General features: G+C 60.4%; 7 protein-coding genes across 7 annotated transcripts; all 7 read right to left on the reverse strand.

The window, feature by feature from the left end:
• Nucleotides 1-1,493: 1,493 nt before the first annotated feature.
• LMXM_36_1730 (conserved hypothetical protein) lies at nt 1,494-4,379 on the reverse strand (the record flags this gene model as incomplete). Its single annotated transcript, XM_003874470.1, has 1 exon — nt 1,494-4,379. One exon carries the CDS (start codon nt 4,377-4,379, stop codon nt 1,494-1,496), a length of 2,886 nt encoding a protein of 961 aa, XP_003874519.1.
• Nucleotides 4,380-5,242: 863 nt separating this feature from the next.
• On the reverse strand, nt 5,243-10,753 carry LMXM_36_1740 (conserved hypothetical protein; the record flags this gene model as incomplete). The annotated part of the gene is made up of 1 exon (XM_003874471.1): nt 5,243-10,753. The coding sequence occupies one exon, from the start codon at nt 10,751-10,753 to the stop codon at nt 5,243-5,245; it is 5,511 nt and encodes a 1,836-aa protein (XP_003874520.1).
• Nucleotides 10,754-12,297: 1,544 nt separating this feature from the next.
• Nucleotides 12,298-13,932, reverse strand: LMXM_36_1750 (conserved hypothetical protein; the record flags this gene model as incomplete). Its single annotated transcript, XM_003874472.1, has 1 exon — nt 12,298-13,932. The coding sequence occupies one exon, from the start codon at nt 13,930-13,932 to the stop codon at nt 12,298-12,300; it is 1,635 nt and encodes a 544-aa protein (XP_003874521.1).
• Nucleotides 13,933-15,247: 1,315 nt separating this feature from the next.
• Nucleotides 15,248-16,777, reverse strand: LMXM_36_1760 (putative aldehyde dehydrogenase; the record flags this gene model as incomplete). Its single annotated transcript, XM_003874473.1, has 1 exon — nt 15,248-16,777. One exon carries the CDS (start codon nt 16,775-16,777, stop codon nt 15,248-15,250), a length of 1,530 nt encoding a protein of 509 aa, XP_003874522.1.
• Nucleotides 16,778-19,008: 2,231 nt separating this feature from the next.
• Nucleotides 19,009-19,329, reverse strand: LMXM_36_1770 (conserved hypothetical protein; the record flags this gene model as incomplete). The annotated part of the gene is made up of 1 exon (XM_003874474.1): nt 19,009-19,329. The coding sequence occupies one exon, from the start codon at nt 19,327-19,329 to the stop codon at nt 19,009-19,011; it is 321 nt and encodes a 106-aa protein (XP_003874523.1).
• A 1,025-nt stretch (nt 19,330-20,354) lies between these two features.
• On the reverse strand, nt 20,355-22,586 carry LMXM_36_1780 (conserved hypothetical protein; the record flags this gene model as incomplete). The annotated part of the gene is made up of 1 exon (XM_003874475.1): nt 20,355-22,586. The coding sequence occupies one exon, from the start codon at nt 22,584-22,586 to the stop codon at nt 20,355-20,357; it is 2,232 nt and encodes a 743-aa protein (XP_003874524.1).
• A 1,088-nt stretch (nt 22,587-23,674) lies between these two features.
• On the reverse strand, nt 23,675-26,356 carry LMXM_36_1790 (putative exoribonuclease 2; the record flags this gene model as incomplete). Its single annotated transcript, XM_003874476.1, has 1 exon — nt 23,675-26,356. One exon carries the CDS (start codon nt 26,354-26,356, stop codon nt 23,675-23,677), a length of 2,682 nt encoding a protein of 893 aa, XP_003874525.1.
• Nucleotides 26,357-27,558: the final 1,202 nt, after the last annotated feature.

The following is a 27,558-nucleotide window of genomic DNA, read 5'->3' on the forward strand; positions in this document are numbered from 1 at the left end:
TCGCGAGACGGGGCGTGAAGCAAAAACAAGCAGGTGGGGAGAAAAAAAAAACAAAAAATGAAGCGTGGAGCGGTGTAACGGTGCGGGAGTGAGTGCGGCGGGAAGGAAGTCGACTGCACTTCGTCCCTGCCAGTGACGAGAGAGAAAACACGGAGAGGTGTGACTTCAGGAGAGGGCCCAAGAGGAAAGGGATTAGGTAGGACAGTCCAAGGCAGCAACGAGCGGGGCACTTTTTCGGGTGTGGAGGGGGAGGAGGAAGAGGAGTTCGCTTTGCTGTCGCACGCGGGCACAGAGCCACACGCACGCTCACCCAGTAAGAGAGGGAGCAACTGGCACACCCACAGAGTATCTGTTCGCGTGTGTGCAAGGAGGGTGGCAGAGAGACAAGAGAGGAGCAACAAGAAATAGATAGGCGAGCGACAGTGATACATCAGTCAGAGAGAGAGAGAGACCGAGATGAGGGGCAAGAATTCGAAAAAAGGAAAAAGAGGAACGATGTTTCCGTTTGTGAGGCGGTTGCGCGTTTGCAGCTGTGTGAGTACAAGCGTGCCCTTCGCCACCAGTGTCGCCCCAAACACGCGTCGCGAGTTCTCCAAGAGAGAGAGGCGACCTTCTTTGGGGGTGGGGGGAGGGATGGTTCTTTGGTGTCGTCGTGTGCGCCTGTCGTTGTGTGCTCGAGCCCCCCGCCCCTCACCAGTGCAAGGCAAGACTCACCTCGTGAAATCGCAAGCACACACCACAGCACAACGATGTAAAGGAAAGAGAACGAGACGTGCACCTGCTAAACTTGATGCGTACAGGAAAGACGGAGGATCGCCACCGCGCGACTTCAAAGACAGGGCTGTGGACCTCCGCTAGGAACAGAGGCTGCGAGGCACACCCGAGAAATCAAGAGAGAGAACCAGAGAGAGAGGGACGAAAAGTCGAGTGCAGAGGGGAAGAAGAAGTGCGAGACGAAGAAAACGACGCCGAGTGGGGGATGTGGGCGAGGTGGCGGCGTAAGTGTGCAATGTGATGCGGAGGAGAGGGGTAAGCAAGAGACGTGACGACAAGGGAGGCTTCTCGCGTTTCTCCACCGCTTTGAAAAGAGGCCACGTGCAGTTCTCGTGCGGGAACTGCAGGACATGCTGTCTCACTGCCTCTTTGGCACAACAGAGACGGGGAAGAGTGAGCGAGACACACGCGCCTCTGCGTAAAAGTTTCCTTGGTTGGGCCGCGGAAGCGACCTCCGCGCACGCATGAGTAGAGGAAGGATAACATGAATACGCGAAACCGCCAACAGCGACGGACAGACAAGACCGCAAAGCACCTCAGGATAGCCGCGGCTCACACGAAGCTCACCGGCGCGGCGCGGCGCAGCGCACACGCACGCACGCATGCAGACACAGGGAGAAAGCAGTGACCATACAAGAAGACCATACGCATTTGAATGCCACAGTGGCACCGTCCCCCTTCCCGCTAGCCTTCACAGCTGCAGGCGCGGACGCGATCGTTCAGATAATGTCCGTGTCGTCGTGAGTGCTTGGACGTGCTCGAGCCGCCGGTGCTGCGCAGTCCTGCAACGGCGGCTGATGATAGACTGTCGTGGGAGGCGGGGCCGATGCATACGTCACGCGCTCTGTGGGAAGACTCGGAAACCCTGAAGAGGCACTCGGCACGTGGGCTGGCAACGCAGCAAACGGATCGGTAGCGCCGGCGAATGTTACCGGTGCGCTCGCGGTGGGCTGAGCGGCCCCTGCTGGTGTTGCGAAAGGCTGCGGAGTAGCGTGGTATGAATCGGCACTGCCACCTGCGGCCGTTCTTTCGGGCTGCGGCACCGACGCTGGTGGCAGAGGTGCTACAGTCGCCTCCGTCACAGAGAGTTGTGGAGTGTTTTGCGCGGCAGATCCGGTTTCCAACTTTGCCGTCTTGACTGGCGCCGCCGCAACCGCGTGCACATCCACGCTCATCTCGGCCGCGAGCTCTGCAACGCGCTCACGCAACAAATGCATCAAGTCTTGCTGCGTCTCCTCGTGCTCCACGTAGAAGGCAATCATGCGCTCCATCCCCGCAGCACGCCCTTTCATCTCCGAAGCGAGCTGAATGCGCTCTGCCTCGCTCTTCTTCGCCGCACCGGAGACGGGCTGCGTCACTAACGCAAACATAGCCGTTGTGAGGTGCTCGCTGCACCTTAGCAGGTCCATCTCAACCTCCTTCTTCGACTCCCGCGAGGACTGCTCCAGCTCCAGTCGCCGGTTGCGCAGCGCCGCTAAGCTAATGTGTTTCTCCACCACAGTGATGTTCGCATCGACGTGGGACAGCGTCAATTGCAGGTGCTGGAGGTGGGCCAGCTGACACAGGAACGCCTTTGAGTCTCGCAGCGTGTCGCTCGAGTCCATCTGCCGCATCAGCCTCATCAGTTGCCGGATGAGGTCGAGGCTGTGGTGCACCGCCTCCTCCGCAAACACCGAAAAGACAGAGAACTCCAGGGTCGGGTACAGCCAGTCGAGCAGCTTGAGTGCATGCACGACACCAGGAATGTAAAACATTTGCGTCTGGGCGGCGTCTCCGGTGGACGCCGCTGGCTCGGCGGTGTACGCATCGGTGCCACAGCGGAGGTAGACGCTGGCGATCTCGCGCGTCGGGGTGCAGCATGACACCGTTTGCCGCAGGTACACACTCGTGCGGAAGACGAGACGCTCTTGAGTGTCCTGGATCATACGCACCCAGAGGTCCGACACGACTTGCGAGTCCTGCACGCCAGTGTTGTGGAGCAGACTCACACGCTGAATGCTCTCCACTGTGCGGGACAGCTCCCCGACGTCGTCGACACACAGCAGTCGAGAGCGAAACATGTAGTACACCTCCTCCGCAATGCTGGGCACAAGCCTCGGGAGAAGGTGGGAGACAATGTCGTCCCTCAGCCACAGCCGCGTGAGCACATCCAACTCCGCAGTCAGGGAGCGCTGAAGCAGTCCGCAGATGTGCTCAGCCAACTGCGGAAGTGTGTGCGCCTCCGCCACACCGGAGAGCTGCTGCCGAGCAGCGCCGGTGTCGGTCGGCGATTTCGCTCCCACTGCGGCAGCCGCAGCCGCAGCCGCGACGCTGCCGGTAGTTTTCGCGTCGGCCCGCGAGCTCTGCTGCGCGTCAAGGTAATACCACAGTGTGAGCCAGTAGCGCAGCAGCGGCACCACCACCCCAACGCGTGCTTCGCAGTAGGAGTCCATCACCTCTCGCATCCCAGGATCTACCTCCAGTCGGCCGCCCGCGGTCAACATCTCCTCCCCAAAAGCCTCCGCCCCGGAGTAGCCGAAGCCGCCCTGCCGCAGCTCGGCCATGCGCCGCAGCGACGTGAAGCCGTCTCCAGACTTCACAAATACGTCGTTCACAGCAGCGAGGAACTCTTCGAAAGAACCGGCCACATCATGCGGGCGCAGCTGCAGCGTCGACGCTGTGCTCGCACTCGGCGGCGGCGCTGCTGCCGTGGACATCGAAACCGCCGACGTCCACGTGGAAGCTCTTATGATAGTGCTGTCGCTGGGGATCGCGCTGTCCTCCTCCAACACCTGCGTGGCGGCTCGAAAGGCGGGCGAGGCCAGTGTTTCGGCCTCCATGGTCCGAAATGACGTCCGCACCGCGTCCTTCAACGCGGCGCTGACCGTCTGCTGCGCCACAGCAAGCTTCATAGCGTACGGCTTGGCAGATTTGTACTGCGCGTTGGTGCAGAGAAAGTCCATCTCTTTTGCGATGTCCTGCAGCAGTGTAGAGAAGCGCGCCGATCCGGCCTTCAGAAACGGGTTTCCTGCCTCCCTGCACAGGTCATCGATGTGCGTGAAGTGCGCCAAGTTCTGCTCCAAGGCATCGCGGACAAGCTCCAGCTTCGCCTTGCGCACCATCATGGCAGAGGCGTTGTGGCTGAGATGTTCACTCTGCTTCTGCACCGACTCCGTTACGCGCTGCATCGCCGAAACGCTGCTCCGCACGCGCTCCAGCACCTGATAGCAATTTCCCGCCTGTGTAGCGCCGCGTTGCACCCGCGCCTGCCACATTAGCAAGTCGGGCACATGCTTCTCCACCACTCGCAGAGCAGAGCGATGAAGTCGCTCATCCTGCTGTGGCGCGCTGAGCTGTGCTGAGTCGCCAGCGAAGTTCGACGCCGCGGCGCCTGCCGAATCGGCATATGACGAACCTGTCGCCCCGGCGCCAGCAAGCGCAGGCGACCCAGGCGCACGCGTTAGAGAAGCAGCAATCGAGGCGCCGTCCCCCTCACCCGCCGTGAAGTGAGCCGGCACCGGTAGCGGATAGCGGAAGCGGTGGTGCAGCGGTACAAGCAGCAGCTCCAGCTGGCGCATAAGCGCTGCCTCCTCGCTTGCGTCGCATGTCGTTGGCTTGGCTGCCATGAGAGTAAGAGCGCGTGTGATGCCGGCTCTGTTTTCCTTTTTAGTGCCGTTTTCGGTCCTCGATTCGGAGAAGGGGCGAGAGACAAAACGAGTCGCACATACGGGACTGCAAGAAGGAGAGGGGAAAAGGCGAGATGGAGAGAGAGAGAGGCCGTGACGCAGCACGGCGGCGAGAGGGAGGGGGAGGGGAGGCGTAAGAATACTAAAAACAGAGAAGTACACCGCTTCTTTTTTCCCCCTTCGCACCACCGCACGCGGCGGAGATGGCAGGCAAGAGGTTGTTTGGGCAGAGAGGGAGGGGGTCGAGAAGTGAAGGCAGAAACGCACGAGATGCACAAGGAAGAGAGGTGGAGAGAAGGATACCTGCCGTGCGCGGTGAAGCATGATTTAATGCGCCGCGACTGGTGACGAAAACCCGAATGTGCGCTGAAGAGATGTAGGCTCCAGACGGTCGTCTGCCAATCAGCGAACATCGTTCGGTGTTGGCGCGCACCGCAGACACAGCCGCACTATTCAGAGAAAGATGCGGTGCGTCGATGGCGAATGAGAAGGTGTGAAGGAGGGGGGACGACAAAGACGGCAGCCATTGCCTCGTCTTCTTGTCTTTTTTTTGCCGCCCAAATCCGGTATGCGCGTGCCGCCTTGTGGTGTGAAAGGCGGGTCCGGAGCCTCGCATATAGTGCAAGAAGGTGAACGAAGGGGGACAGTGCAAATCACATGAGACGAGGAAAAAAACGTCCCCACCTCCACCCACCTCCCTCACCACGGCCACCACCTACACCCACACACGCACACGGCCACAGCCAACAGCGCCACAGCACATGAACGCGCAAGAGCGCTTGCCCAGGCACGGGTCCATGAGTTCAAGCGAGGCACAAAGTAAAGCAGCGGAGCAGCTCCTCGTACATCACTACAAAGCGTACCCTTGCGGTCGAGGCATCGGGGGCAGTGTGTGGAAGTGCGAAAGACAGCGTGTCATCACCGACAGCCCGCGGCTGCAACATGGCCACATCAAGCTGGCCAGGACCGCGAAATAGACGCACCAGCTCCGGCAGCATTCGTGCCCCACTCGTCGCCCATGACCGTTGTGCGTGCGCGAACCTCGTTACAAGCACGTCGCCGCTCGCCACTAGCATCAAGAAGAGCTCGTCGCTGCAATCCGGCAGCGCGGCCGCCGGTATCGACGAGCTCGCCATAAAGGGCATGGCGAACAGCATCCATGCATCCACGGCAGCAGGCAGGCGCCACACCGTCGTGGCAGCACACAGCTGGCGCACGGCCACGGCAAACTCTTGCTGCAAGTTGCCGGCGTCGATGCTGTACTGGTGCACGCGATCGGCGGCAGCGGCCAGCACCAGCAACTCCTCTGTCGAGAAGGCGCCTGGCGAATCGCGTAGGAGGCCGTGAAGCTCCGCCACCGTCCATAGCCGCCGCAGCGCAGCGACCAGCATTTGCGTGTCGGCCGTCGCGGCCGAGATTGAGGGAGCCCACAGGTCCGTGCGGAGGAGACACGCAAGCAGCCGTATACACTGCCTCGCTTGAGCGGCCGGAGCGGCTGTAGTGGCAGCGTGCACGAGTGTGGTTGGGTCACCGTCCGTGATCAAGCGAGCAAGCTTCAGGGGAGCGCACATGTGGTCCTCAAGCTCGCGATCGCCGCGCACCAGGCACGGTGAGGCGTGAAGCGCGTATCGACGGAGAGCAGCCCGGTCAGCGGCCGTCAAGGGAGGCGAGGGTGAGTGTGTGTCGGCCGCGACGTCCGATGCGTGCGTCTCGATGAACCTCGCAAGACGCGTCTGAGTCAGACGTGCGCAACTGACCACTCGCTGCTCCGTGGTTGAGGCGACGATGGGTGCAAAGAAATCCCGCGTCGCCTCTCGGCCGTATTGCAGGGAATGCACGGCGGCAAATCGGGTGAGTTCCCAGCACGCGGGCAGGTGCAACACACCACCGAACGCATCCCCCGCGGTTTCTGTCAACGCGCCTGGCTCACTGGCTTCAGTCGACGACGCAAATGCGCGGCGCAGCACCGTCCACAACGCCTGCGCCGACACACGTTGCTGCTCCGGCCGCCGAAGCTCTGATACGGCGTAGAGCAGCGCCATGGTGTGCTGCACAACCGTCCCGAGCGACAGACGCTGCGCCTGCGAGGCGAGTCTACGAACGGCGAGTACCACGAAAGCGTCGTACGTCGCTGGCGGCGGCGCGTAAAAGAAGCGCAGTGCCTTCGCCACACCCACCAAGTCCCCCACCGCGGCCGTCCGCGCCAGAGACATAAAGGAGTCCTTGGTGCGCACGAATGCGTCCAGGCGGAGCAACGTGATCTCCACCAAACGCTGCAACGGTTCCTGCGCCGCCGCCTTGTTCGAGGCACCGCCGCAGCCAGAATTCCAGTCCCTGCGCGGTGTCGACCGCAGTTCAACATACGTGTCTGGACTGGTGCAGCCAGACCGGCACAGTCCGTGCAGCAGTGTGTAGCACTGCCGCAACTCGCATTGATTTATTTTCGACGCCACGGCGGTGGCGAGCGCGCTCAGCAGGCGGCTGTTCCACGCGCCTAGCTGCGTCAAGGCGCGAATGAGCAGTGATAGTTCCAATGGGTCGAGCCGGTCAGCGCAGCCGCGCAGCTCCGGCAACACGCTGTACAGCATCTCCGGGTGCGGGTGCTCGACTGTCTCGAAGGCCCGCAAGAGCATCAGGAGATGCTTTGGGTTCTGCACAAAGGCACGAACTGGCGCCGTTGTGAGCCTCCCGCTGTAGTCCTCTGTGGCTGTCTCGTCCGACACATCGGCAGAGACGCTCGAAGAGAGCTGCTGCTGCTGCTGTCTGACGAGAGCCACAATCGTGTCGCCCAGCAGTCCCAGAGTGTCACGGACTGCTTGGTCAAGAGTGGCAGTGGAAAGGTTTGCCGGCGAGTCGTCGAGGAGAGGTGATGGCTCCACATCATCCTCGAGCGTTTTGCACGCCAACTCGGACAGGACCGCTACTCCGGCGCCATCCACCGCCGCCAAACTGCCGTCCAGAACATTGTCCTCTGTGTCCGGCACTCCGTCGAGGACGGTCGGCGCCGTTTCGGGTACGCCGCTGACTCGCGTCGTCGAGCCGACACCGCGGTGCATCAGTCGATAAACCTGTGCCATCACGTTGGCGGTTGTGCTGAGCAGCTCCAGCGGCATCGGTGGAGGGCTGCCGTCATCCAGCTCGGCCCACCACGTTTCGGAGAGCGTGGCTTCCGTCGCATAAGTTTCCACCACCGAATGGGCAACTTCGAGGTAGGACTCTAGCGCACGTACCTGGGCCTCTCGCCAGGTTGTGCTCTGCATCGCCACGTCGCCTTCTGCCGCACGGCGACACGGCCGCAGCGACCCGAAGTAGGACACGAGTGACCGCCCCAAGTCCGCGGTGCGGCGCAGCTTCGTGACCGCCTCGGCGTACGCTCGTGCCGTCCCGCGCACGGTCGAGGGTGACTCCTCCCCGCCGACCGCGCCCGAGTCCCCCTCCAGGAGCTCACTGCACTGGGCGGCAAAGGCCTCCAAAAAAATGACCGGTGGCGCGGTCCTCGACAGGTGGGCCGAGCGAGATGCATCCATTATAGTTTTGCAGTTCTCCAAGCTGAGCGTAAGCGCTGCAGCAGCCTCTGGTCCCGCAGCCTCGCCCATCGAGGCGACAGCAAGCCCGGCTGCGCAGCGGGCCCACACGGCGCGCATGAACTGTTGTGCCACTGGTCGCGGCAGCACGCCTGCAGTGCAGAAGGAAGACGTGGCACTGGCAAGCGCACCCAACTCTACGCCCTTGCATTCGGGGGCCATTTTCACCGCTTGTGCGGCAAAGACGGCGGCCAGCTCCAGCTCCTTTCGCGTCCACGCTCGCGTTCGCGTTCGCGCGCGCGCAGCGGTGGTGCTCGGCTTGGTGCCCTTTAGCTTCTTCAGTGCTGCCTCGCCGCCGTCGACTATGACACCAGCCGCTGCACCTTTGTTCAGCAGCCGACGGCGCAACAGCGAGCACGCCAGCACCAGATCCTTCGGGCTAGCAGCCTCGCGGATGAGCTTGGCGAGGCCACGTGACATACCGCGTAGCAAGGCAGTGGCGCGTTGCGCCTCGACGACACAGGCCTCCTCCCTTATCTCCTGCGTGGTGGGATTTCTGCACTGTGCCCAAGTTTGCTCACGCTGCTGAGCAGCGTACCGCACAAACCGCTGGACGGCGTCTCCCGCCACTACACGCAGGCGGATCGCTGCTGAGGCGGTGGACGGCGTGTCGGCACTGCCTTGCATGGCCGACGCGAGCAGTGGCTCGGCCTTGTTGAAGAAGCCCGCGCACTGCGGAGCGGATAGCTGCACAAAGTACGTCAGCAGCTGCGCTGCATCCGCGGGGGAAAGACGCGAGGGTACCGCTGGATCACCGGGGGTTTCATTGTCACCGGCCAGGACAATGGCGCGCTGGACGCACTGCGACACAATACGTGAAGTCGTGCAGAAGCGGTACCGCACCCCTTCAGCGCCGCGGGTGCGTGCTCCGCGAACCGGTGAGGACGTGAGACTGTCTGCTGGGCCCTCTGACGTCTTCCATGCGACGCCTGAGGAAGCCAGTCGGGCACCGTCACCCGCCAGACCCTCACCAAGCACCGCGGCATTTTCGACTGCCTGACCAGCAGCGCCGCTACGCTGCGGCGAGCGCTTCCGCTCCTCGAAGCGAGCAAGGGACGCCACGAAGGGCACGAGCTGGCTTGCGCCAACGACGTGCATTTGCTCCCCGAAGCGCTGAGACAGAAGCTCGACGATGTCGGCGCTGACCGTCACACCCGGAACCTCCTCCCAGCGAGAAAGGCTGGAAAGAAGGACGCCGCAGTCAGACGCGCGGAGCTGCAGGGCGTGCGTCTCACGCAAGAGAAATAAAGCGGGACGAAAGGCTGCTTGGATAGATAGCAGCAGGGGTGCCGGGAGAGCTGACGGTCGCTTCTGTCGCACCTTGTTCACGACTTGAGCGGCATCGCTGAGATCTTTGACCATGGCGGAGGCCAATGCCCCAGGCAGTGCCTGCAGACCGTAGGAAAGCGCCAGGTCTACATGGGAGGCTTCAATACTGGCCTGCAAGCCCACCTGAATGAGCTCCACCACATCCGTCACCCGCACGCTTGTGGCGGTCGCCCCCGTTGCCAAGGTAGCATTGCTCGCAGCGGCGACAGTCGCACCGCCACCTCCGCCGGCCAGCTCCAGGGTGCGCTGCATCAAGGGCAGCAAGGCACGGTAGCACAGAAGAAGGCGCCGCGATGCGGCCTCTGCTTCGGCACGCGAGATACCCAGTGTGGGGGCTACCAACGCGTACATCTTTTCGAGCCCATGGAGGCACTGAATCCACTGCAGCACGTCGGACGGGGACAGGTGCGCCATGGCCACAAAAACCTCATCGGAGCCGGTACCATGGCAGCGGCCGATTTGGCGTCTAAGCGCCGCCGCGCACGCCTCGGCAATCCTAAGCATCTTATCCAGCTCTTCGACCGTCGCATCCGACTTCGCTGCCGTGTGCACCTCCAGAGGCGATGATGTGAGCAAGTCCTTCGACCTGCTGCCAAGTCGCGGACTGGACCACTTCGCAACCATACCCATGGCGGACGTAATGGCCACCAGATGCTGCTGCACAGCAGCCGTAGTATCGCTGGGGGCGTTGTCTGCCGACTCAGCTGCTGACTCAGGTGAGGAAGAGGCCACGTCCTGCAGCGCAAACAGGAGAGGCTCGTAAAGCTCCTCGAGTACAAACGCCACCCCAGCCGTCCGTCCATCGGCCAGGCTGAGCAAGGGCATGCATAGAGACATCACCTGCCGAGGCGTGTGCAGCGACTCCTTGTTGAGCTTGATCCAATGAAGGGCGTGCTGCACGCGAGGGAAGGTAGTCGAGGCGCCAAAGGCTGCGGCAATGTTGAGCAACTTGCCGATCTCTGAGCCGTACATGGGGGAGCTCTTCGGCACATCCGAAAGATTATCATGGCAGCGCACCTCACTCTTAAGAAGCCGCAGCGCCTCGGTGCAGAGGATTATGGCGGTTTGAAGAACAGATGAAGCGGCGGAGCCCACAGCGTCGCTGCTGCCCTCTTGGCCGAGCGAATCGTCCCCATCGATCTGACCTGCTGCCCGAGAAGTGGAGGCAGCTGGCGCCTTCAGTGCTGGCTGCAGTTGGTATCGCGCCAACACAGCGGCGATCGCCTGCTGCTGTTGGGTGTGTCGCAGGCGATGGAACTGATTCCGCATACGCACCAAAGAACCGAGAACAGAAGAAGAACGAGTGGTCGACGAAGACGACGTGTGTGTCGCCTGCGAGTGCTGCTGGGCACCGGACGTTCGGGAGTAGTTCCCGAACAGACGCACTGAGGTACGGTTCATTGCGGTTGCCGCCCCTGCAAGGGCACTGTCGGGAACACACACACACACACACTCCGTCAGCAGTCTCCCTGTTCGCTGTGGACAAATGACGTACGGCGGTGTGGCTGTCTCTCTTCCCTGTCCTTCGCGCGAGCGTGGGTGGATGGCTTGCTGCCTCCCCCTCGTTTTTCCTGCCTTCCTCAACACACTTGTTCGAAGGTAGTGCTGCGCTCATACGCATTGTATCGTGGAAGCAGAGTAGTGAGGTGTGCCGCGCAGTTGTACAATGCCAGAGGGTAACGAGTGCGACCGCGCAAAGATACCGAAACGGAAAAAAAAGAGAGAAATTGTGTCGACAGCGATAGACGGTAGAAACGGAGATCGAGGGAGGGAGAGCGAAGCCTGCATGGGTTCATGACGCGTGCAACGTGAGTGACTGTCCTGAAGCTGGGAATAGGAAGACGGCAAAACGGAACGGCAGTGACGGTCGCCACCAGCTGGAGAGAGAGATGGCAGGGGAGGGGAGGGGAAGTGACGCCCATACTGGCCGCGCGTTCCCGCAGCATCGCACGTGAATAGATACCCATGTGGGGTTCAGCAAAGGCACAAGAAGGAGAAGGACAGAGAAGCGTGCTCTTCTGCTCTTGGCTGGCCTCTGCTTTGCCCTCCACCTCCCCCGACATACACACACACACAAACCCGTCTGTGCGAGCTCTCGTTTCTTTTCGCTGTGTTATTTGCTTGCCGTCCTTCCCGTTCGCCTCTGCAACGGAGACGTGCGAGAACAGGTGAGCCGGGAGGAAAACAGGAGGAAGCGTGCAAGTAACGAAAGTTGTAAAGACGCACACACACGCACACAAGGGCAGTGAATTACTAGAAGCCATGGGCGCAACGGTTAAAGGTCACAAGGCTGTTTAGCTCAACACCGACAGAAACACGCACACGCGCACGAACAAGTAGACACCGATAACACCGGACGCACACAATTAGAGAACGAAGCCCACCCCCAATGACGCCGCGAGCAGCTGGTGCCCCCCGCCCCCCCCCATCAAGCTTCAATACGACGTTGGTACTCGCGATGTTTTGACATCGTCTAACCTTCGCACACAAGAATGCTCCGCCGTTTACGTGTGCACGCATTGTTTCGGCTCTCCCGCTGTGTTTGTCCATGCAGAGGGAGGAGGGGAGAGAAAGACGCGTTGCTCGAGTAGAGAAAGTAATGCGCGACGGTCAGCGCGGGACTGAGAGAGAAGGCAGGCAACGTATGGGATGCACAAGCCCATCCACGGGGGGCGCGCGCGCGCGTCCTTCCCGAATCCAAGATTACATCACTGCCACATGTTCCTCCTCGCGGCGCCGCTGCCATCTCTCTCCCCTCTCTCCCTTATTCGAAAATAGTGAAACGCTTCTCTTAGTGCGGCTGTGATGGCGAGGGAGCGAGAGCGAGAGAGAGAGGGAGGGAGGAGAGGTGAAGAGTCGCCATCCAGCCAATGCGCACTGCACGACGACTCACCTTTCCCTTTCCCCTCCTCTCTCTGCCGCTTTTCGCCACGAGGGCCGGGTCACTAGGCAGAGCCGTAGTCGGGCGCCCGGCGTCCGAGTAGCGGCGAGTTACTGCCGCTCCCATACAGGCCACTCGCATCGTCATCCACGTAGCGCTGGCGTTGCTGCAGCCTTTGCCCGTACATACAGTGCTGGATTTGGTGGTACACGATGAAGGACGGCACCAGGATGAGAACGAGCGCGAGTGCGACGGACCAGATCCACGCCGCTGTGCAAAGCGCAGCATAGCGGAACTTTCCGTCCTTGTTTAGCTCATAACAAAACGGGATGTTTTCCTGGTGCTCAAGCAGCGTCGACATGATGAACTCCGGTTGATCCGGCAGATGCTTCACAAAGAAGCCAAGGAAGGGAGAAGGGCCGTAGCCGCTCGTGTAGTCGGTCAGAAACGGGGACGCGTAGGAGGAGATGCGGCGGCCGTTGCGGTCGGCGATGAGCAGCACATCACGGGCGGAATTCTCGTAGATGCCGCTCGCCGCGTGCAGAGGGGTGGGGTGGTTGATGGTGTAGAGGCGATGTGCCCGGATGAAGTCCTCGCCCATGGCGCCGCCCTGCATGCCGTTGGTGTTTGCGTTTCCCTGGTGGGAGGAAAAGCGCACCATGTACGCCATGCCGTCCTCCTTACTCGTGACGTAAATGTACGGCACGTCGAAGCGCTGCGTGGGGACGCCGGCAGCGGAGACGGGCAGCGACGACGAGTCACCGATGTAGTAGCGGCTCGGAAACATCACTTGAATCGGGGACGGCACGTTTAAGCCAAAGAGGCGCTCGCCGCTCTCGGGGTCGAAAACGTGCACGGTGTTGCTCGACACGTCACATACGAGCAGGTAGTACATCGTCGACTCGTTCGTCACAGCGAAGATGCCGGAGGGGGCACCACCCTCGACGAGCGCGCGCGGCAGCAGCGGCGAGATGGTGAGCCCACGCACGGAGCTCATCGAGTAGGACGAGCTCCACGACGAGGCGAAGAGACCGGAGCTGTCTGGGATGTCCTTTGGCGCCACCACCATCTCCTCCCCCGAGATCGTCTTCTCGTTGGCCTCCACGGCGGCCTCAACGTTTTTGGCCGGCTTCCAGGCCGGATAGAAGGCGTGCTGAGATCCGCCGGCGCCGACCTCCGGCGTTACGTCCGCCTTCCGGTCGCGCGTGTACCGCGTGACGGTCACCGAGTTTTGGTTCGACACGTACATGTCCTCGGTCGCTGGGTGGAAGGTGATGTCGTACGGGTGATCCAGAAACGGGTTCGCCTTGTCCTGCTCGATCACGGTGAAGAGGTAGTCGCGGGTACAGTTTTCCTCCATCGTGCCGTTCAGCAGGCCGTTGCCGCTGACGGCGAAGACGCGGCTGTAGGAACCGCGAGCGCTGGACACGTAGAGGTGGCCCTCCGGACCAAAGCGCATGGAGCGCAGCTTTTCGACCCGCACGCCGGGTGGGAAAGAGGCTTTGTTGAGCACCGGGCCGAGGTAGTTGCCGAGAGTGTCAAAGGACCAAATGTTATCGCCCATGTTAGACGTGACGTAGATGGTATGGGTGTTCCCGTTAGAGGGGCATAGCGCGTGGCACGAGTGGCTGCAGGCAAACATCACCAGCAGCAGCCCTGCACCCAGCGTCACCAAGGAGCGCGATGTGCGTGGAGACATCTTGTTCGCACGCACACCGGTGAGCAGCTCCGAAGAAGGAATGGGGGTAAGCACCACAGCACTGCAGAGAATGGAAAGAAAAAGCAAGGTCAGGTTGAAGCCATGAATACAAGAGCGATAGACACGTGGCACACACACTCAGGCAGAGCGCGCACGTGCACACGGGCACACACACACACAGAGGTACCAAAGAGGGGGCCTGTCTTACGTCAAACAAAGACGTCGCCGGGAGAGGGGCAAGACAGCGCAAAGAGGGAAGCGGGTAAGTGGGAGCGTCGGTGCTCGGTCGCGCACAGGCCCATTTGGGAGAAAGAGTCGTAGATACAAAGAATCAGAGCGTCAGAACGAACAGTTGGGGTTGGGAGAGCGATAGGAAGCACCGTGATACTAAGGGTAGGGTGATGATGCAGTGATTCGTCCGAGACCGCGCGCCTGAGGAGAGAAAACTCCACAGCACCGAGGTGAGAGGAGGATGATCGAGTGAGGAGCAGCAGTAGAACCGCAAACTTTCACCGGGAAGAAGCACATCCAGAGAGCGGCAGAGAAAAGAGAGAGCAAGACGGTGGTGGAAGTGAACTACGTGAGACACAGGGTATGCGAGGCGCACGTAGGAGGAGTGGATAAGCAGTAGCGACGGTGAATTGCACAAAGCCCGTATATATTGCCTAACCTCGCCGTGGCGCTGTTTGAGCATACTGGCACAAAAGCGGGCGGCCCAAAGCGCCATCAAAACGCAGCGGTGAGAGCCGTACGGAAGCTTGTTTGTGTGCGTGAGAACGAAGACATGGCATGTGCAGTGCTCCTGCGCAAGGCCGAGAGAGAAACTCTCTCCCCTTCTCACAGGAGAGAGCAAGTTTGAAGAGGGGGAAGAGGTGGTAGTGGATCGCCCTGCGACAACGTCGGATGAAGGCGATGACAACCGGGTGAAGAACGGAGAAGCGCGCGGCGAAGGCACTCGAACAGGGCAGACAAGCAACTCGAGAAAAAAAGGCAGACAAAGGGAGGTGCGCCCAGCGATACGCACAAGAGGCAGGAGGGAAAAGGCGCGCGCGGGTGCCTAGCAGGGTGTCCCTCCGGACGACAGCCATCACAGATGCACGGAGTCGACTCTGAAGGTGAGGAAGAGTCAAGCGCTGTAGAACAAGGAGATGGCGTGCGAGTGCGCCCGAGACGTGCAGTGTGCACGAAATCAGCGGAAGGATAACGGAAGCGAGGGTACGCTCCCTGAAAAGGAAGCAAGAGCAAAGATGCACTACGTGAGCTGAACCAAACCCCTCGCCCCTGCCCTTGCCCTTCCCTGGGCACGCCTGTCCCCCTAGACAGTCGAGAAGAGGACATACTTGATGTCGACAAAGGATTCAATGCCGTACTTGGACCCGTCCCGGCCGATCCCACTCTCCTTGACCCCGCCAAACGGAGCCGCTGGGCTGGAAAGGGCGCTGTCGTTGACACCCACCATGCCATAGCGCAACGCCCGCGCAACGCGGTGCTGGCGACGGTAATCGCTGGTGAAGAAGTACGAAGCCAGCCCGGCTCGAGTATTGTTGGCCATCTTCACGGCAGCCTCTTCCGTGTCGAAGGGCAAAAGGGGCAAAACAGGGCCGAAAAGCTCGTCGTGACAGCACAGCGCTGTGTCGTGCGGCACGTTGGTGAGCAGCGTCGGCTCGAAGAAGTAGCCACGGCCCCCCACAGCCTTTCCACCCACCATCACCGTGGCCCCCTTCTCCACAGCATCCTCCACCACGTGAGTCATGCGCTCTAGCGTGGCGCTTCCAATCACGGCACCTACCTTCACAGCGGGGTCAAAACTGTTGCCCACCTTCAGCGCGCGCACCCGGTCGGCCACAAGACTCTTGAACTCCTCATAGACACTCGCCTGCACGAGCGCGCGGTTCACGCAGATGCACGTTTGGCCCGCGTTGCGGAACTTTGCGGCGATAAGCTGATCAGCGGCACGAGGCAGGTCGGCGTCCTCAAAGACGATACACGGCGCGTTGCCGCCGAGCTCCATGCTGACCTTCTTCATCGTCTCGGAGCACCGACGGTAGAGGTGCTGGCCGACGCGGGTGGAGCCGGTGAAAGAGATCTTGCGCACGTCGAAGGAGTCGACGAGTGCGTCGCCGATCTTGGGGGCATCACCGGCGACGACGTTGAAGACGCCTGGCGGGATGCCGGCCTCGTCGGCGAGCTGGGCAAGCGCCATGGCCGTGAACGGGGTGAGCTCGGCAGGTTTGAGCACGACGGTGCAGCCGGCCGCGATGGCACCGCAGGCGGCGCGCATGATCATCGCTGCCGGGAAGTTCCACGGGGTAATGATGCCCACAACGCCGACCGGCTCCCGAAAGACAGTCGTCTGCACGCCTGGGCGAGGACCGGGGATGATGTCGCCGTAGATCCGCTCTGCCTCGCCGGCATACCAGTCCGCGTACCCTTGCGCGTACAGCACCTCGCCCTTTCCCTCCGCGATGACCTTGCCGGACTCGCGAGAGAGAATGTTTGCAACGACGTCACAGTGCTTCAGCATGAGCTCTCCCCAGCGCCGCACCGCTGCGGCGCGCTGACGCGGCATGACTTGTCTCCAGCTCTCAAACACAGCCCTGGCAGCCTCGATAGCGGCCGTCGTCTCCGCGAAGCCCATGCATGGAATAGCCCCGATGACCTGGTTTGTACACGGATCCTCGACGGTCACCGTCTTGTCCGAGAGCGCGCTTGCTACCCACGCGCCGTTGATGTAGCAGGCCGGTACCCTCATCATTGGCGTGGTACCCGAGGCGTACTGCGCCGCGTTAGCCCAATCGAAGGGCTGGAAACCCTTTGCACCGACTGTGCGGAACAACTTCGACATTGGTGATGAACTAGTGGGGGCCCGAGTGCTTTTCTTTGCTTGTGGTAGAAGTCCATGTAGGGGGGAGGAGGGGGGGCCACGGTGTGTCCCCTGAGATGTGCACCAGTACAGAGAGCAGCAGCCGCAATCACATAGGACAGCTTCCCTTTAATAAGTGCACCCCCTCGTCTGCGGACACCCTTCTGAAGCAGTGGTTAATGGAGAAATACACAGAGAGAAAAAGCGAAAAGAAAGCCGTTCTTGCTCCCCCCCCCTTCCGCCCTGGCGTAGCAAACTCGACAGCGAAGAGTACCCAAAGCGCTGTTTTCGTTTTGTCTTGTATTTTTCGCCGACTGGCAACGGAGTGAGTGAGAAAGAGGGAGGAGGGCGGGTGGTCGTGGTACTTCACAAGCGGGCAGAGAGAGACCACCACAACGATGGAGCGGCGGAGTGGATAACAGTTCAACGGTCAAAGCACAAAAAAGAAAACGAGGAAAACAGAGGAACAAGAACGATGGGAGTGTGTATCCTTCAGCCCTAACGGAGCAAGCGAGGAAGACACGCCAGTGCCGAGTCAGCTGCCGCCCGAGAGGAACGAAAGGAGCCTTCAGCACAGCCACGCTACCCTTCTCTCACCGTGTCTGCGATGCACCGCTTCTTGGTGGAGCGGCGGGTGCCGTGGACAGGGGGAGGGGAGGAGGGAGTCGTGCAACACGTCTCCGTTTCGCTGCCTTTTCGCTTGTGCCTCTAAATGTGTCCCACGTAAGCGTGCATCCGGCAACGCCATCACAAAAGAAAGCGGAGCGTGATACGGGCCAGGAAGCACAGCGCGACAGTCGTGAGAGACACGTCTTCCACAGCAAACCCACCATCCCCTTGACGTGCTGTGATGCGGCACTTTGTTTTCTATCCCTTTCTCTGCCTTTTGAGCCTCTTTTACGTGATGGGGTGCAATGTGTACGTTCGCGTCGCTAGTGTGGCGTTTTTGTTGTGTGTGTGTGTGTTTTTTGATGGACGGAGGAGAGAGAGAGAGTTGCGTCACACGTGGGGAGAAAACCGCCAAGACAACACGCAAACAGACACACAGAGAAAAAAAGCAAAGAGAGAAAACCACTACAGATCCACCCCACCCCCCAGCTCAACAACTCTCCAAATCCCACTGTGCGTGTGCCTATGTCTACGTATGTCCGCGGCGTTGCGTGCACAAAAAGTAGGGGACGTTACTCGCCTCCTCGGCTGAGGAGGGGGAGGGGAGGTTGAAGCGTCTGCATGGTGCTGTGCACGTGCGTCAGCAACAGAGTCCATGCTTCAGTCGGCGCAGTTCGCTATACGAAAAGGAGGGTATACACTGGCAGACAGGCATACGCAAGGAGTGCGAAAATGCAGAGGAAACACACACACGCAGACACAGACACACATACACCAGCACCGTTGGCTGCTGAGACGACTACTATTACGGTTTCTTCTTGTCGTTCTACATGAACCGAGAAAGACGTGCAAAGTGGAGGGAAAACATAAGAGGGAGAAGAGAGGCGCCTCGCGACGTACACCGCAGCTCTCTCGCACACGCACACACACCGACACACACACGCATAGCAGTGCCCACATCCTCATAGAAAGTGCACAAGCACTAGCAACGCCAACGCAACAGCAATAAAAGAAGGCCATGGCTCTCTCCAGCACCTCCCTCTCCCCTCTCCCCCAACTTTGTGCCTTTCGCACGTTTCTGTTTTATACTGTCTACTAACACGACAAGAAAAGCACGAGTGAGCGGGGCTTGCCCATGCCCACTTCCTACCCACAGCGTGTGTGCGAGCGCACGCATGCGCACACTTCCTCGAGGCACGCAAACACGCACACTACCTCACCCCATACGCATCCGCGCAGACGCACCGGTGTCAGGAACCCGCGACACAACCGAGCGACGTGTGTGCGTGTGTGTTTCCCTTTAATGGAGTCGGCAGGAAGCGGAGAAGAATGAGCAACCAGTGCGGCGCACGGACCACTTGAGAAGGGTTCGCTGGCCCACGGAATAACCACACACGCCGTTATCACCTACAGCGCCCTACTCAGCCGCAGAGGTCACACGTGAGGCGTTGCACAGAAAAGACAGAGTCCAGTGTGTGCGCGCATGATAGATGCTGAAGCAGCAATGCCTCCGATAGTAGCCAACCCGAAAGTTGGCTTCCTGTCGTCAGCGCTTGCCGTGCCCCCGAACACAACTGCTGATTTTGAAGCCTCGCATCCGCTACTTACTCGACCTCCTCCGGAAGGTCCTTGAAGAAGGTGTCCATCTGCGGACCCCAAGCATCGGCCCACTGGTAGCCGGTGCCGAGCTTGCGGCGCCACACACGCAGATAGTCATTCTTGAACTCAGAGCGGGCGGTGTGCTTGCTGCCCATGCGCACGAAGACAATCCACATCACTACAAAATACCCGAGCACGGCACCGACAGCGCCGTAATGCACCGGGAACTTCATGTGCGACAGCTCCGTGTAGCTGCGGCGAGACACCGCCGCAGAGATGCTAGAAAGGCTGCGCCCCGCAGACGCTCCCAAAGCACGGCGGAACATTTTCGTTTTTTCCCCCTCAGTCTCGTTGAAAAGTCTGTCGTGCACGGCACAAGACACTTGAACAGAAAGGAAACGCACTTAAAACAACAGCGGACGCGCGTTCGATCTCACGTTTGCAGCTGCCGCAGCGGAGAGGGAGGAGGGGAGAGGCAATACACGGCGATCTCGTATGTCGTTTGCATGCTGTTGTCGTTGTCGATATGAGCGGCACGCGGTGCGATGCGCGCCACGTGAGTGTGTGTTGAACCGTATCGTCATCGAAGCAAGGTGGGGGAGGGAGGGGGAAAAGAGTAGACGAGGCAGGCAACGACATGGCGGACGTAAGACAAGGGGGGAGGGAGCGGGACCGCCGCTACAACGTCCTCAGCCCGATTCCGGCGGAGATACACATCCTTGAGGTACGTTTGTGTGCGAGAGAGACTAAAAAAAAACGACGCACATTCGTCGCGCGCTGTCCGGCAGGTCCGCTGGGGCGCGCTACCGTGCCGCTGACTCCGCAACATCAACGAAACGAAGCAAGCGTAGCACAAGGGCGATAGCGAGGTGTCGCTGGTATCTTCGTCACATCAAGCACTGTTTACGGCGCGTTGTGCGCGTGCGCACTTGGGTCACCAAGTGATGGAGAGATGGCGGATTGCGAGAGCAGCAAACGTCGGCAGCCGTGTGCGCTGTAGAAAGAGAGAACACATACACACACGCACAAAGAAGAAAAACAGAACAGATTCAGTTCCAGGCAGATGCAAAGGCATGAGATGCGAAACACAAAGAGGACTCACGCCACGACTCCTCATACTGTACATTCGACGTGAGAAGAGAGAGGCGGGGTTCGGGTTGGGGTAGACGCACAAGAAGCAGAATACAGGGACCAGCTCTCGGCTCACCACCTCTTCGTCATCGTGGTGTGCACAGTTGTGCACACGGGGAGGGGAGCGAGAGGGGGGAAGTTGTCTCTTCTCTCCCTATCCTTGAAACAGCGCAAAAACAGCGTCACACACGCACACTCACAAACAGTGCACATATGTATCCTATTTCACGGGGCCATGCGCCCCTGTCTCGCGTCGGTGCAGCGTCGTTTGACACCCCTGCACCCACCCCATGACGGCAGAGCGTTTTTGCAACGATACCCGGCGATGGATCCTGGGAAGCACCCCTGTTGCTGTCGAGACGACACCGTTGGCGAGGTGCAACGAGGTGTCGCCTGTGTCCCTATCACGTCTCTGCTGGAACGCGGGCGGTTCGTCGCAGTCAGCAAGTGGTGGCGGCGTGTGCGCTGCGCACACAGAGGACGCTGCAACTTGCCTCTTGGCAGCCTGGGATGTGTTGCGGCGCTGGCTAGCCTCAGGCAGCTTCACCGGCTCCAGGTACCGCGCAATAAAGGCGCGAAGGTGCGGTGCGGTGGGGTGGAGCTCCTTGCAGGAGAGCACGTCGCGCAACGCGTAGCGTCCCTGATCAAGCTTGAGGCGGCAGAGGGCACGGTGATAGTAAAACTGCGGGTTTCGACCGTCCGTCTTGATGGCGTTGGTGAACTCCGCCTCCGCCTGCTTCGGCTGGTTCTGGGCGAAGAGCTTGCATCCCCACAGGTCGTGCAACGAGGCGATTCGCTGCCGCGCGTCACGCTGGTCTGGCTCCAAGACCAAGACCGCCTCGTAGTCAGCGAGCGCCTCCTCAAAGCACTCCATTTTGGTATAGCAGTCGCCACGCGCCAGCAGCACGAGCACGTTGTCCGGGCGCCACTTGAGCGACTCAGAATAGTATGTGACCGCGTCCTGAACCTCGGCCTCGCCGTTCAAGGAGGAGCCGATCGTGGAGAGTACCGTCGTCATCATTTCAATCGCTTCCTTGTGTTCACCGTTCGTCTCCCGAACGCAGCGGAACAGGTCCTTGACGCTCTGTTTGTGCTTCCCTGCCGCGACGCTTAGCTGCGCTCGGCGGAACAGCAGGTCAAAGTCATTCGAGTAAATGCTGAGGCAGCGGGTGATGCTGGCCCCATCGTTGCTCGCGAGCGCTGCCGTGCGGTATCGCGCATACAGCTCGGTGAATAGGTATTTGGCGACCGCCAGCGACCCCAGTGCGTCTGTGCTGGACGGCAACGACGGGGCCAGAGTCCTCCGCTGTCCGTCACACAGCACCTCGTCGGGGTTGCCGTGGACTTCGGCCGGAGTCTTGCTCGAGTCCATGTCATATGTCTCCTCCTCCTGCGCCTCCAGCAGCACTCGTGCCTTGCGGAAGGCTTGGCGGTTGCAGTAGAGCTGAACCAGAAGCGCGGCCGTCTGAGGACGCCAGTGCGGAAAAATGGCGAAGTGATCTTCCAGCAGTCCCTCTGCTTCCTCGTCGCGTTGCAGCGTCATGAGGTACACGCCGCGATGCAACGCAATCGTCGGGTCGGCCAGAAACTGCGGCGACTTGCTCGACAACACATCCTCATCCCCGCCCTCGCTCGCCCGTGCGGCGGCGTCCAGCAGCTCCAGGGCCTCGGTGGTGCAACGGAGCGCTTGCTCAACGTTGCCGAGCTGATACAGAGACAGTCCCAAGGCATCGAGCACTCCTGCAAGGCGCGCGCGGATGTCCTTTACGGTGGGTGTCGCATCTGCTGCTGGTGGGCTCAGCGTCGTCGCTGGAACCTCGCTCGCAGCCGAGTTGACTGACTTCGCTAGAGAAGGCTGGTGTTCGGAGAAGCGCGCGGGCATCTCCGCTGACTGTAGGCAATCCGCAAAGCCTTGGATAGAGAGTTCCGACGGACTGCTACTTCCGACAGGCTGGGATGCAAGCGCGGGGTCCTGTGCCGTCTCCAGGCGAGACTCCCATGCCATGTTCGTATCATCTGCAACGCCATAGGAACGCGTTTTACCACCACTATTCCGCCACGTCCCCTCAGGGGAGTTCGACGTGTCGACGCGACAGCTGTTCGTGGCAGAGACCTCGTCGACAGTGTTGGTCGGGGTTTCGTTAGCGCGGCGGCAGTAGTCATCCAGATCTTTCTTGTGCAGCGACAACAGTGCCCGCCGGTAGCAGCGAATGGCGGACCGCAGGTCGCACAGGAAGACGTAGCACTCAGCGAGCGCCACGACGGGCCGTACGTTTTCGGCGTCGAAGAAGGACGCTTCCTGGAAGAGTTGGATTGCCTCATAGACGAGCCCACCTTGTAACAGGCGCATGCCCGCCTCGTGCTTCTCGCGCACCTTGAAGGCGGTGATGGACGAAGTGGGGCCCCGCCACGCTCCGCCCGTGAGGGGTGAAGAGAGAGGCATCCGCGGCATCGCCACACCCCACAATGATGACAATGGACGAAAGAGCAAGCGTGAACGAGCGAAGGTCCGCTCAGTCGTCGTCGTCAGTGCGTCTCCGGCAATCCAAAAGACGAGCCGCGGTTGAGGAAGGGGTGGGGAACGCACCTCGATGCAAAGGAAAAAATGTATACGAACAGAAACGATACAAGAAGGTCAGGTGCGTGCGAGTGAGCGTGTTCGGGCGTGAGCGTCTCTGCTTATGACGGTGTGTGTGTGTGTGTGCGCGCGCAGCTGTCGGCCCACGGGCTCCGGCACCCAACCCGTTGGAATCAACTTGAAGCACACGCAAAAAGCACGAAGTACTGCGGGTATGATGATAAAAAAAAGTAGCCGCATGGAGAAGAGGAATGCGTAGCGAGGACGAAGAATGAGGGACGAGGCGGGTTGATGGGGCTGAGACGACGGCTGCAACGCCTTGGATCGGGGAGTGGCTAATGAGCAGCCCCGTCGCGCGAGTCACATGAAGATGACACTCACTGAAAGTGCCATCGTGTAGACGTGGTGCCTACACAACAACGACAGGTGCACGCGCGCAACGCCTGTGGTGTCGGGGGCAGCGTTACAAAGATGGTTTTAGCGAGGTCGGCGGCACTTCAGTCCGTGGAGCTCAGCGTTATTGGCTGCGCGACACGAACCGTGTCGTGAGTATCGCTGTTACGCGCATGGTTGTTGTCGCCCTTCGTTTCGCTGTAGGTTACTCATAATGAATGCGAGGAAAGAGGAGCGGGCACGAAATGGCGGGGGATGCGATGATGCGGCGATGAGGGAAGGTGATGGAGGATGACTGAGCGAAACGAGCGCGACGACAGCATAAACTACTTGGAGCTCCTAAGCGCAGCAGCGACAGCACAACTTGCACACGCACATGTACAAGGACCTCGGCGCGCAATGCGTTGCTGGGAATTGGAGGAGTCACCGTGCAAAAGCGCAGGAAGCGATTAACAAGCAGCCACGTCGCCATGCACCCACGTGAGCTTCACTGTACATGCATGGCCGACACACACGCGCAGCAACGCACAGCTGCCTCTTAGTGGAGTGACTCTCCAGCACACCTCCTCTCACACGCGCCGCTGTCGATGACCGTGCCGCGACGGCGTGGTCGATGCCACCTTTTCGGACGGTCGCGGTTCCTTCTTCGCTTCGCGGCTCTTCTTGGCGCGTCGAGCTGACGAAGACGAGGGTGCGGCGTGAGCCTTACTTTTACTCTCGCGAGATCGAGTCTCGTGCTGCGAGTGCTTCTTTTTTCCCTCCTTGGAGCGATGCCTCGACTCACTGCTGCGCCGAGCGTCGTCATCGTGGCCCGAGCGATGCTTGGAAGATGAGGTGTGCAGCGGGGAGGAAGAGGCCTCACAGGTGTCACCGTCCTTCCTGCGGCGCCGGCTCTCGCCATTCTTCTCCCTCTCGCCGTTGCTGCGGGGGCGCTCGCGCCCGTCCCTGTCGTCGTCGTGTCGGCTGGAGCCTCTCTTGCGTTTACCGTCGTTACTGTTGGTGATGTGGTCTGCGTCACGACCCCGCTTCCGGTGCCGCAGCGGTGACTCTTCTATTCCCAGCCGCTTGGACGTCATCGATGCGGCCGCCGCCCCGTTTTTGAACGTCGTCTTCTCGCCCATGAGCACGGGGCGGTAGTCGGCCTGTGTGCTGAGCTCGTAGCGGTACTGGTTCACCTGGTTCGACTTGATGGGTCCACCGTAGCGCGTGGACTTGGCCATGCCGGGGTCGGGGCACTGCAGCTCCTCGTGTCGAGGCCACTCCGCTTCATAGCGCCCGACTCGGCCAGCAATCGGCATCGTCGATGCCAACGAGGCGGGGATCGGCACCACCGGGGGTGCCAGGCTGGTTGCCAGCGGCAATGCGCTGTTGCTTGGCCCAGTCAGAGCGTCTAGCTGCTTCGCCAGTGAAGTGGACTCATGGCAATAGAGGAATGTGCTGCCAAAGTCCTCCTCCAATTCAACCAGCTGTCGGCACGCCTTGCTGAGGGCCTCGCAGTTGATGAAGGGAATACGCAGTACCCCTTGGTACGAGAAGTTGGCTTCGCTAAAGTCGACATTGACTATGGCAGGGTAGAACTTGCCCAGAACGGACTTGGGGTCGTTCACGGCCTCGTGCAGCTCCTCGGGCAGGGCGTGCACACTCAGTCGCGGCAGCACTGCCAACAGCTGCTCTACTGGGTGAAGAGGGGCGCTCATGCGCATTTCGACATTCACCGTTGCCGTAAACGCCGCCAAGTCCTGCAGCAGCGGGGCGTAGTGGTACGGAAAGTACCACTCCCACGACGGGCACCCCTTCGTGTAGTAGCGCATCACCCACTGCATCCCACGCAGGTACTCGGCACAGCAGAGCCGAATTTGCCTCTCGAAGGCGGCACGGTTGGTCGACGGGTCCCAGCCGAACTTGTGCTGGTAGTACGCGTCGCGGTACGTCTTGTCGAGGTAGGAGAACCCGAGCGGCTGCTTGTCCACCACGAGGCGGGTGCGCTCTTTCCGCGCAGATGACATGAGCCCCAGTAACGCGTCACTGACCTCTTGTGCGTTGCTGCGATCTGGCAGCAAGGTCGCCAGCACCTCCGATACTTGCGCCTCCGTCTTGGTGACGCGCTCCTCGACGTGCTGCTTCGCACGCTCCTTAGCGCGGACGACACCGTAGTACTCCTTCGTCAGCTTCACCATGCACTTGGAGGTGAAGTTCATGAGGAAGATGTGCAGGTGGGCGTAGTCCACCTCGCCAAGCTGGGTCAAGTAGCCGTGCAGCGCGAAGTCGCGCACATAGTGGTCGAGGAGCATCTCAATGCCGCGCGTCTTGATGGACACGAGCGGCACGTGCGGCAAGAAATCGTTGCCGACGAAGAAGCAGAGAAAGATGAAGTCGTCGACGACGCGCTCGAACTGCATGCCCTCGATGTTCGCAAAGTCCTGCATGAGCTTCTCGCGGTACGTGCTTAGGTTAAAGTAGCAAAAGCGATTGTGATCTGGCTGGAAGGTCTCGGTGAGCTGGTTGCGCAAGATGCAGACATGCTTCTCGTGCGTCGACAAACCGAGGCAGATGAGGTCGGCATCCATGCCGTGAATGACGTGGCTAGTGTTGTAGTCATAGCCGGGCTGCGAGCGCAGGCCGCGGATGTATTGCATGATCTTGTGCTCGCCCTCACCCGGCACGTGCGCGTCGGAGAAGACGACCGTCAAGTGGCGCCATCCGGCGTCTTCGTTCAGCTTCTTCATAATGTACCACTCAAGCGCGAGGGCAACGCGCTCCATGAACGCCGTGGATGGGGTTATGACGTTGTGGTCCCAGCGCTCCCGGACGCGTGGCCGGGGAAGGTGATACTCGGAGACGATGCGGTCGGCGCAGGCGTTCGAGATGGCGTCGCTCTCCAGGCGCTCGTCTGCGGCGCGGAAGCGACGGCTGCGCTGCTGATTCATCTTGCTACGTGGGGCGACGCCGTCAACGCACAGCACGAGGCACTTCTTCGGACGCACCACCCTGACGAGGAGGTCAAGCTGGTCAAACATGCGCTCAAACATCTCCTCCTCGTTCTCTGGCTCCGGCAGCGGCGCCGTATCGTGGCAGCACGGGTGAATCAACCCGTTCATGTCCACATAAAAGTTGTCGTACGAGTACGCACTGGCATGGCTATGCGGAAGCGCCTGACCCTTGAAGGCAGCATCTACCACATCCTGTGGGATGTTGTCGATGCAGTCACCGTACCATCGCTGCAACCACAAAAAGAACCCAGCAATGCCCATGTTTGCTGAACACGCGTCGCAGTCTACCGATGTGTGTGTGTGTGTGTGTGTGCGCGCGCGCGAGACAGTGGGAGTGGGAGTAGCAGGAAGAGGAAAAGGGGGGCTACCTATGGCGCACGTAGCGGGGCCCCTTCGAGAATGTATCCGTGAGTACGTGTAACTCGGCGTGTGAGGTGGGGTGTGCTGTAGATCTTGGTGTGCAAGACAGGGGAGATCGGGGTTAGAGATGCGCGGCCCTCAGAATTCTGTATTGTAGTCGCGCCAGGCGAAGAGAGGAATCACAAGTGCGCGCCTGCGCGTAGTGGACCTCCCCTCAACGTCAATGTTCTGCTTTGTGCGCGAGTGAGCAGAGAGATGGAGAAGGGGGAGAAGAGGGGCAATGAGCACGACACAAGGCGAGTCGCCTCACGTGGAGAGAGAGAGACACAGATATGCAAGGAGGACGGAGGAAGCAAAGGAAAACAAAACAGAGATGGGACAGGAGCGGCAGACTCACGAATAAGAGGGGGGTAAGGGCGCGCGTGCAAGATAGATCGAGCCACATGTGCACCCTCCACAACGCTAGACAGAATCGCAGCGGAGTCGAAGAGATCACGTCAAGGGCCGACGCACTCTCGAATAGGCATGCTCACCACTATATTTATTTCTTGTCCTTGAGGTTGTGTCTTGTTGGAGTGTGTCCGCGTGCCAACAGCGCACCATCAACCCGCCCCTCCCGAGCACCGGCGGCCCCGAGTGGGTCCTGCCGCAGCGGTCTATTTCCGCGTGAAGTGGCGGAAAAGGAAAGCAGAGGAGGGGAATAAAGAGGCGGAGGAGAGAAGGAAATCAAAGGGAGGTGGGAGGGTGTGGACAGGGTCCACGGCGGAGAGGACACTGGAGGTGGTGGTGGTGGTGGGAGGGGGAGAACGATGTACAGGCGAAGATAAGCAGTGGACTACATCACAGGCGGACAAAAAAAGGCGGAGGGAAACGAGATTCGCCGACGAGGTGAGCGAAGTGCACGAAAAAAGAGGGTAGGGTGGTAAGCAGGCACTGCGGAGAGTCGACAACATCACCGGCAGAGAAATTGGACAGCATCACGCAGCCGTGCAAAGCGCATCCCTACGTCTGTCCTCCGCCCACCTCTATCAAGAATACCATGAGTACCGCACGTCCCTTTCTTCTTCTACTCGATTGTGCGTTGCACAACGCTTCGTCAAATA

Source organism: Leishmania mexicana, chromosome 20 (assembly GCF_000234665.1).
Source record: "Leishmania mexicana MHOM/GT/2001/U1103 complete genome, chromosome 20".
Lineage (NCBI taxonomy): Eukaryota > Euglenozoa > Kinetoplastea > Trypanosomatida > Trypanosomatidae > Leishmania > Leishmania mexicana.